A 10,609-nucleotide genomic window follows, 5' to 3' on the forward strand; every position below is an offset into this window, starting at 1 on the left:
CCTCTCCCATTGCGGAGCACAGGCTCCGGACGCACAGGCTCAGTGGCCATGGCTCATGGGCCCAGCCGCTCCGTGGCATGTGGGATCTTCCCGGACCGGGGCACGAACCCGTGTCCCCTGCATCAGCAGGCAGACTCTCAACCACTGTGCTATCAGGGAAGCCCTGTCATTAGATTTTTAAAAACCAATTTCTTGCAGGATGACAAGGAATCAAAACTTTAAAAACAAACTAGGCGGGACTTCCCTGTTGGTCCAGTGGCTAAGATTCTGCGTTCCCAATGCAGGGGGCCCGGGTCTGATCCCTGGTCAGGGAACTAGATCCCACACACCACAACTAAAGACCTCACGCACCGAAACTAAAAGATCTCGCATACTGCAACAAAGATCCCACCCGCCGCAACTGAAACTCGGTGTAACCAAATAATAAATAAATATTAAAAAAATAAAAACAAACTAGGCAAGGGCATGCGGAGACAGGCTTTGGGCAGCTGTAGAGAGGGCGCCCTGGGGTGGGCACACAGGTGCCGAGGGCCGTCCTGCTCCCTCTTTCAAGAAGGTGGGAGTTCTGGGGGTTCACTTTAGTATTGATAGCCACGAGCTACATATGTTCTTAAGTACTGTAAAACATTTCATAGCAAAAAGACTGTGATTGTCTGAAATACACTGCGGGAACTGGACAGGCACACGAGATGAGAGAGAGTGAACTCGGGTTCACTGCCTGTTTCTACTCACTGGTGGCCCCACAGCCACACTGCTGGCGGCATCCACCCACCCTCAGCACAGAGCTCCTACCCTCACCCCTGGCCTGGATTCTCTGATACAAAGGGCCCACACTCCTGTCCCACACCTGCCATGAACCTTGACCAGAAGCAGCTGTGAAATAAACAAAGGTTCTCCACTTGGAGTTTCCCGAAGGAGGACATGGTCTAAAGACACTTTGTGGGGTTATCAGGATTGGGAAGTGCAGCCTCAGCCTTAGCCTCTAGGTTCTGCCTGGCACGCCACTCTGTTTTGATAAAAACTTGGTGTCCACCCATGTCCTTCACTAACGTAATTAACTTAAAATTATTTCTATTTCAGGTTTTTTACCTATTGCTCCAAATAGACCTGGGTCACTTTCTTCTTCTTTTATTAAAGGTATTTTTAATTAATTAATTAATTTAATTTAGTTATTTTTGGCTACGTTGGGTCTTCGTTGCTGTGTGCGGCCTTCTCTTGTTGCAGAGCACAGGCTCTAGGCGCCCGGGCTTCAGGAGCTGTGGCTCACGGGCTGTGGAGCGCAGGCTCAGTATTTGTGGTGCACGGGCTTAGTTGCTCCGCAGCACGTGGGATCTTCCCAGACCAGGGCTCAAACCTGTGTCCCCTGCATTGGCAGGCAGATTCTTAAACACTGCTCCACCAGGGAAGCCCTGGGGCACGTTCTTGATCCCTGACCGCCATGGAGGACCGCTGTGCAGGAGTGGCCTGGGACCTACAATGCTCAAGTTCAGATCTGTGTCCTTTGGACACAGCCTCAGTTTCCTCATTTGTTACATGAGGCTGATGATACCCACTGCACATGACTGTGTGGCGGAGAACGTGCCCGCATGTTTAAAAACGCTCTTAACAATACCTGACACTAGCGTGTGTTTGTTTTTGTTTTTATTCAGGTAAAATTGGTATATAACATATTAGTTTCAAGTGTACGACACAATTCAATCTTTGTATACACTAATAAAAGGTGATCACCACAATAAGTCTGGTTATCAAATGTCACCATACAACTGAACCCCTTCACCCATTTCATCCACCCCCCAAACATGTTTTTGTTTTTAATGCTAACCCCTCCCCTAGGGGACCTGAGTGACCCAGCACAGCAGCTGTCTCTAGCCAAGCACTGCAAGGTCACCATCATGAGGCAGCATCCCGGGCAACCCTGTACTACGAGCTAGAGAGGGCAAGGCAGGCCCTGGGCTTCGAGCTTTCTCCTACGATGCCGTCAATATCAACCACCTGCAACGAAGCACAGAACTTAACATAAAAAGAGCCACGATCAGAGATGCACCCACATGAGATGGATGTAGAAGGCTGGTCAACAGCAGAGCTGTGAGGTTTCTGGGCAGAGCCGACCTCTATCTCCTCTGCCATCCCAGCTTTATCTTGGCTAGGAGGAGCTCACAGAACAGCAGCAAGATGCTGCTCTCTGCTCTCCTGGACAGAATCTGTTTTCTAAAACAAAAATTTACACCCTGATAGTATTCACCAAGTGTGTATCTGAAACAGGAGTAAAACCTGACCTATGCGTGGGGAAAGGCCAGACAGGAGAAGACCTATGTGTGGAATCCCAGTGGGTTTCCAGGATCCTAGAGAAGGGGCATGGGAAGACCAGGAGAGCAAGTGATCCTTTACGTCCTAAAGCAGGGGGTCAAAACAGGAAGCGACGGTGCACCCAGAGGCATCAAGCAGCGTCTGGAGACATTTCTGATCACCCTAACTTGGGGGCGGGGGGCTACTGGCACCTAGGATGCTGCTCCCTGTCCTCCTGCAGAAGACAGCTTCCACAACAAACGGCTATGCTCCTGAGGAGAGACCTTGTTCTAAACCAAATAAACTCCTTTCTGTTGAGTTTTTTTTTTTTTTGGCTGCGCCACAGGGCTTGCAGGATCTTAGTTCCCTGACCAGGGACTGAACCCATGCCCCTGGTAGTGAAAGCACAGAGTCCTAACCACTGGACTCCCAGGGAATTCCCTCTGTTGAGTCTTTTAAAAAAATTATTCATTCATTTCTTTTTGGCTGCGTTGGGTCTTCGTTGCTGCGTGCAGGCTTTCTCTACTTGCAGCGAGCAGGGGCTACTACTCTTCGTTGCAGTGCTCAGGCTTCTCGTTGCAGTGGCTTCTCTTGTTGCGGAGCACGGGCTCTAGGCACGTGGGCTTCAGTAGTTGTGGCACACGGGCTCAGTAGTTGTAGCCTGCAGGCTCTAGAGCACAGGCTCAGTAGTTGTGGCGCTCAGGCTTAGTTGCTCCACGGCATGTGGGATCTTCCTGGACCAGGGCTCGAACCCGTGTCCCCTGCGTTGGCCGGTGGATTCTTAACCACTGCACCACCAGGGAAGTCCCCCTCTGTTGAGTCTCAATCTACTACACCAGCTCCTCCCTGGGTGTCAGCTCTTCTTCCCTCCATCCCTGGGGGCCCAGCTTCTGAGTTCTCAGAGATGCTGCTCCTCAAACACACAAGCTTTTCAGTCAGAAGGTTTCATCCAACCCCCAGCACTAAGCTCCTCCCACCACGAAGGCCACAAACCAAGTCACCTCTTCCTACTCATCACCACCTTAAAAGCTGTGTAGACCATCCCTGATGCCTGAGAAGCCTGCTGAGGGCCGCCAGAGGACAGACACACTGGCAGGGTCCTCTGCCAACGTCTCCCTGGGCACAGGAGGGACCAGGGAGTTTCCTCCCTATGTGCCATCTGAGAACCCACAGCCTGCTCTGGTCCCATAATGCCCAGGACGAGCGGCACTGGACACACCCTTCTGCAGTCGTCTCATAGGACGGTTTGTGTTGCTTTAAGATATATCTGCTGCGAAAGAGACACCCTGTGCTACGTCAGCTGAGATATGCTGGTTTCTGGTAGTAAGTAGCACAGATTAAACTGCTTTGTGAAGCAAAGATGTCAAGAAATCACATCACCAGTCCGCCCTTTCCACCTGACCAAAGGACCAACACAGACTCTGAAGACAAGCTTCCTTTTGGCAAGGCGCCAAGAGCCTTCCCGACCCCAGCCCCCCCCCCCCCCAACTATGAAAGTATCATGGGGGCTTCTGCTTCGAAGGGTATCCAAAAGGAAATAACACAGCTATTCTTCACACACGAAGCCCTGTCCCCAGAGAAAGCTCAAGACATTCAGGGATGTGCCTGGGCTTCCTGAGCTCCTTGGGGAGCAGCACAGGCACACCCTTCAAAATGCTGCGGTGTCTTCAGGACTCTGAGACCCCCAATAAAACCCCCTCCTGCTCCATTAGCCAAACAATCTCAAAGTCCAGAGAATTCTAAAAGGTAGACTCTGAAATCAGGATGGGCACTCTGATATCAGGTACCCTCAGGCCCAAGGGGAGGTTTCACAGAATGGGGACAGTAACTAAGCTAGAAGGGGTCTCACTCAGGAGAGTCTGCAGGGACCATCCCAAAGCTGCAGGCATGACCAAGGCGGCACAGGAGGACCAGCAGCAAGCTCCAGGTCAGCGTTCACACAAGTCTGCATTCAAAGACACCAGTACGTAATACGAAACTAAGGAAGAGAATATTTATGCAAAAAGCATAAAATGATGTTTCTTTTTGTCGAGTGAGCCCCTCTACAGGCCTCTCAGACAGTATCTGAAGGAAGCCACAGGATGGGGTCAAGGGTACGAACGCTTCTGCCCCTTTTCCTAATTAACCAGACTGTGATTCATGACATCTGTATTCTCCCTCATCAAACACCACTTTGGTTTTCTTAACAGGTAAAGACCATACCTCCTCCCTGCATCATTTTGTAGATTTTGCTCTCAATATGGAGCTGAGGGTGTTTGGTTTTGACACATTCAAGCTTGATGGCAACTTCTTCTCCTGCAGCAATGTCCGTACCTTGGCAAAGAAAGAAAATCACAAACGTTAATCGTCTGGTGTCTACCACCTCACCCAATGTTACAACACGCTGGAGAAACAATGAGTGCTATCTGAATCTTCCAAGGAGGACCAGGTGATGGATGCACTCCACTTTCTACTACAAGATGGTATCAGTGGTAGATAAACCCCTGTGGGAAAATATCCTTATTTTCACTTTTTAAAACAGGAATATTTGATACGTATAGAAAAGTCTTATTTGGTATGGCTCCATATGGCTCTACTCTGATCACCAGGGGACTGAGAGACAGGGTATGCAGTTCTCTCCATAGGACCCCCATCTGGTCTGAACCTTCTCATCCAGCCTGTTGGTCAGCCCTATATTCACCCACCCAAAGCCAGACCGTGGGGAGTCCCAGGGCAACACATTCCGTGTGGGCTCCATTTCTCCATGCTGCCTTGACAGGTCTCGGGTGTGTGCGAGCCTCTCTCCAGAGAGGTGGCTGGGTTTCCACTGAACTCTCACATGGCCTCAGCCCATCCCAGTCCATGTGGCCCAGGTACCAAGCCGCATACAGCAGGGCGCTTCTCAAGGGGACTCGGTTCCCACGACACAGCAGGAGCCATCACTCAGCCATCACAGGCCAGGCCCAGGGAGGCCCAGCACACCTCTCCCCTCCCAGGGACCAGGACATACTGTGCGTCTCCTATGGACACTGAAACAGAACTGGGCTCTGTTTTCAAAGCCCTAATCACATCTATGCAAAGTGTACTTGTCACTCACCTTTTGCTAGTTTTGTGCTAAAACCGGCAATACATCTGCTCACACCTCCTGGTCACCAGATCGTGATTAAAGATTAGAGTTTTAACCTCAAGATGCCGTCCTCTTCTTTACTACAATATGGACCTGCAAATGTGACAACCACTACCCCTTCAGGCTTCACACACGCATGCTCCTGAGTTCCAATCTGACCCAAAGCTATGCTACAAGCCCTCCCTCAAGGAGCATTCACTGGAGAGAATGGGAAAAGCAGTCTTTAGAAAGCACATACCTAGCTCTCCCCCTGCTTTCCTCACCAGTTCCTTCTAAGTATAAAGCACTTTAATCCTTCCCAGTAGTATGGTTATTCGTGAAGGAATTAACACTGGCTCCAGCAGCCCAGACAGAACCCAGACCCATCCTGCTGGGCAAAGCAATGTTGCCAGTCCCTGGCAACTCAGATTCCCTCACCATTTGAGTTCAGCAGGGAGACCAGCAGTCTGTTTCATGAGGGAGTTGTGGGATGAATGGGTTACTGGTTACAGAGAATGTTAAGACTCCCGGATAAAAGGCAGAGTAAGGTCTGCAAGCATTAGAACATTAGAGCATTAGTGATGACCTGCAGGAGAGCTGTCTGCTGATATTCATGAACCCAGTAGCTGCCCAGGAAGGACAGAGAAGCTTTCTCCTCTAGTCTGCTCAGACGGCTGCTTGAGATGCGGCTGCTTGAGATGCGGCTGCTTCTAGTGGGCCTGGATCCAAAACCGGTCACCAATGCTGGGGTTCCATGGGAATAACCACAATCTGATCACTGCCAGTGACCATTCTAAATGTAAGAACTCCATTTACCATTCCACGAAGACTCCTGGGCACTCAGAAGACAGACAGGTAATACATTTTGTTATTCCTCCCTGAGGCTAGGATAATCTATCTAGCTACGAGAGAAATTACTTCATTGTAAAACGTACTGTGCAAACGAAAAATGAACTCTGAGTTCCTGTGAGGACCTGGCACTCTGAACTGAACTCACCAGCCCATGAGGAACAGATGACTCACCTTACTAGTTACATCAGCAACTCCCCCCACCCCAAAGCAGGAGCAGAGAAGCCTCTGATGATAGCACTCTTGCTCCTCCAACTATGTCAGCCCTGTCACCTTTGCCAGAAGGCAGGTTCTCAGTGACAACACAGCCTGGGCCCACGCAGGCTACCTACTGAACTAGCGCCTTCAGGAAGGCTGAGGACACTGCTGGCTCCACTGTACTGTGGCTGGTAAAGCTAACATCTAAGTCACCCTGCAATACTGACAGTCTTGGGGACAAATGACCACAGGCAACTCTGGAACACAATATGAATTCCAGCCTCCCCCCCTCCCCGGATCACACCAGCAGATGGAGCCAGCCTCCCCCAGGATCACACCAGCAACAGAGCCAACATTCCCTAAGATCACACCAGCAACAGAGCCAACCTTCCCCTAAGATCACACCTGGAAACACAGACCACTTCTCCTAAGATCACACCAGCAACAGAGCCCACCTCCCCCAGGATCACACCAGCAACAGAGCTGGCCTCCCCCAGGATCACACCTGCCCTCTACAGCATCACAGTTGTGAAGGTTGCCCTGAGTCTGATGACTCAAAGAGGAGAGTCTGGGTTCTCTACCAAACAGACTTGAGGGCAGCACACACGCAGGCTGCCTCCTCTGAGAGGTCTTCACCACTGGGTGAAGCAGCAGCACTTCAAGTTCTGGGTATTCCATGGGAACCAAACATAAGAGACCACTGAGCAAAACTGAGGTGGTCCACCACTGTAGCCCTGCAGTCCTGTCCCACCTCCCTGGCTGACAGCAGCCCCTGTGCTCTACTGGCAGTGCTGCTCCAAGTCTTGTCCTCAAACTACCACCAATCCACAAGGGGACAAATACAGGACAGCGAGGAAGCACCCCGCAGCTCTGATAGCAACATGCCATTGCTGCAACATTTTAATCCTATTTTACAAAAGTGCTGATCTGCCACAGAATGGAAATTACAAAACCTGGTCCTTCACAACAGGTAACTTTTAGAAGTACTTCTAGATGGGGAACAAAAATCTGAAAGATACTATTGAGCTCTGGGTTCCAGATTCAGAGCAAGTCAAAACCAAGTGGCACATCACGTTTACTCAGTGTCTGTTTATAGTGAGGTCTTTTATCACCCAACAACCTCAGCTCTTTTGTGCAGCTCCAGTGCCAGACAGGAGTTCCCCCTCACTAGATGAAGATGTTAGCCTATGTTTAGACACAGATTAATGCTGGTCCTAGGAAAACAAAGTTATGCCCCTCAAGTTGAGCAAAGGCAGATGATAAATGAACTTAACTCCAAGACTGACCCTGTCCTGGGACAAAAAGGTAACGCCCATTGATGACTGTTTTATCGACAAAGAAATAGGGAGAGGCCTCTGAACAGCAGGGCAAAGGGCACTCTCGCAGGGCAACCACTGAGAGCTGATGCGGTATCTAGAAACACTCAAGCCATCACCCTAAAGGACACAGGCACGTGACTACGAAAGCTGCATACAGGCAACTGCTTTCCTCTCCTGGCCAGCCAGCCACCATTTTGGAACCCCTACTGTGTGCCAGACACCCTGCTAGGTGCCACTGAAGAGAAATGAAAGTCAGTGAGGGGAAAAACATGAAAATCAAAAATATGAAGAGGTTACTAAGCTTTAGCTCCCCAAAAGCATTTGTGTATGTGATGAAGCCAAACCACACACTCCACCTGGGTAACAGCTGGACAGATGAGGCCATCCTCTGATAACCTGACAGAGCAACAGGATCAAGTACAAATGCCAACAGCTAGCAGGAGAAAACCACCATTCTACCAATCATGAATGGGGGGCAGGGAGGAGGGTCCGAGGTGCTGCCACCACCTATAGAAGACAGACATGGGACAAGAACAGAACTCCATGAGAACAGGGGGCTCACGCCGTTTGGGAAGGATTGGAATAACCTGCAGGACACACTGCCACATGCTCATGTCAGCACAGCAGGGAGGCTAGCACTGGGCCTTCTTGGTCCATAAGGTACTCGGCAAGCTGAAGGACAGCTCTCTCTTCCCCCCCACCCCCACCCCCAGCTTCAAACGTCTGAAAGCACTAGAAAGTCCCAGGTGGAAACCCAAGACCCCAAACCCCACATTTAAACGAAGGTGAAAAAGGAGGAGTTAAGAGCATTCTGACCTATAGCAAAATGACAGCAGTAGGAACGACTTTAACTGCTGTCACGCTAGAATACGTAGAACATAACGATTTTTAAGATGAGGACCGAATTCCTCAACTAACGACTAGTGGCCTAACAAATAGAAAAAAAGCATGGTACAGAAGACTCAATCCATCCCATGGTCTTTGGGTTGGTCACCTGTGACCCTTAACTTCAGTATATAGTGAGCTGCCTCTGACCCACCTTTCCAGTCACATCAGTCTAACAAGACCATTTCACATTTCCTCAGTGGGGTAGCATGTAGCCTGAAGGGACCACCACATGGGCCAAGAGTCAAAGCCAAATCAGTTGTACCCAACCCCACACAAGTAACTCTAAGTGTACTCCAGTGGGTGGGCCACGTGGGTACTAATAACTAGGGCGCGAGAGCCACAGTCTATCCGTTTTAGGATAAACATGAAGGAGGAAACTGAGGACAAACCCCTCTGGGACCGGTCAGCCGGTGTCTGGCTGGATCAAGCGCCACTGGTGTGCCCAGCACAAGGTGAGGCCCAAAGGACACAGTTGTGAATAAGCTTTCAGGGTCTCCCACAAAACTCTCAACTTCTTTGTGAATGACTTGGTGACAACGTTCCACGATTTGGTTGTCTGAATGCAGCTTCGGAAAGCAGAAAACTGTCTGGCAAGGTTTCAGACCAGAGAACAAAAAGGTTCAAAATATCTACTTTTTCATATCTGTGTAAGGGTGGCTAATAGATTGGTTTTTCAGTACAACTCCTAGATCCTAAGTTAAAACTTTTGCCAAAATCTATTGTTCTATAAATAAGGCAAACAGCTTGCATTTACCCAGCACTTCGCCTCCCAAAACACTGCTGAGAAGGCAACTGCTGACTACTGGACATAAATATTTAAATAGTAAAATGCAAGTATCTCTAAAGTGTGTTTTACTCAGCAGGGCAGTAAAGCACATACTGATGTGACAGGATTACACTGTAGGGTAAGGGTACCAAAAGCAGTTATGAACTACCCTAAGTGTGGAATCCTCTTACGCTGTTAGCCCAGGAGGTCGTGCATCCTCTCCAGGTAACAAGAGGCAAGGATGGGGCGGTGAGCACACACACTTGGGACCATCTGAAAGGCATAACCAGAAGCATTACTGACATACACATCTATTCCTGACCCTCCCTGACAAGTACACCAGCCAAACAGAAACACCAGAGCGGGCTGCGCAAGCAGAGCATGTTCACCCCCAAACTTGCACAATGACAGTCCCTCTGCACATGCATTGCGGGCCAGGCTGGATGTCCCCAAATGCGGGGGTAGGAGTAACTTACACACAATTTCTCTGAGAAACGCTTATATTTTTAAAACTTCCAACTTTAAGACTCAAGCCAACCTTTTATCACACACGTGCATTCTTTCACTGTAAATCTGAAACAATCCAGAACATTCTAATCCCCTTTTTTTCCAGTCTACCAGGAGAATTTTCATAGCAAAAGGACAAGCTCATGAGCAGAGCTTTACCACTTTATTTGCCTCTAATTCTCCCAACACCCTAGCGCTGACTTTGTCCCGAATCACCTGAATGTCATTCTCGTTTAAGCCGAGGTACTTAGTACAGAACTTGGATGCGCAACATGTTCTCAACGACCACTCTACTGGCCCCCAGGCGACCCTGAGCGCCACCTGCGGTCCACGGCCCAGACCCCGGGCCAGAGGGGCTGGTCAGCCGGGGCTGCATCGTCGCGAGGAGCGCCGAAGCAGCCTCGGCCAGCCCCGGACTCTACTCGTGCCCACCGCACGCGCGCAGGACGCGGGGGCCGCACTCACCGACGGCCCTTTGTCTGCGTGGAGGGACACCGGGAGCGGACACAAGGCGGGCGGGCCGAGCGGGTAGCGAGGGCCTAACCGAGGCTCCCGGTCGCTCCCCAAAGGCCGCGAGCGCACGTTGGTCAGGTGCCCTCGAGGGCGCGGGTCGGAAAGGCCGCAAGTTCCTGCCTGGGGAACTGGGAGGCCCGAACCGACGGGGACGCGGCTTACCGCCACGGGCCGGAGGGGATGCCCGGGGCGGGGGCT

The 10,609-nt window shown here is 50.6% G+C and overlaps 1 protein-coding gene across 5 annotated transcripts in view; it reads right to left on the reverse strand.

Annotated features, from left to right (window-relative positions):
• CSNK1D (casein kinase 1 delta) overlaps positions 1-10,609 on the reverse strand; it is a 43,767-nt gene that overhangs the window by 32,392 nt on the left and 766 nt on the right. For 3 of the 5 annotated variants that reach the window (XM_024760547.1, XM_024760543.1, XM_024760544.1), the window contains exon 2: positions 4,489-4,599. In XM_024760547.1, the coding sequence (XP_024616315.1) occupies positions 4,489-4,599 (111 nt within the window). Of the gene's footprint in view, positions 1-4,488; positions 4,600-5,362; positions 6,204-10,609 lie in introns of all 5 variants that reach the window. The other 2 variants (XM_024760546.1, XM_024760545.1) reach the window with 2 other exon arrangements.

This window comes from Neophocaena asiaeorientalis, unplaced genomic scaffold (genome assembly GCF_003031525.2).
Source record: "Neophocaena asiaeorientalis asiaeorientalis breed wild unplaced genomic scaffold, Neophocaena_asiaeorientalis_V1.1 scaffold30, whole genome shotgun sequence".
NCBI lineage: Eukaryota > Metazoa > Chordata > Mammalia > Artiodactyla > Phocoenidae > Neophocaena > Neophocaena asiaeorientalis.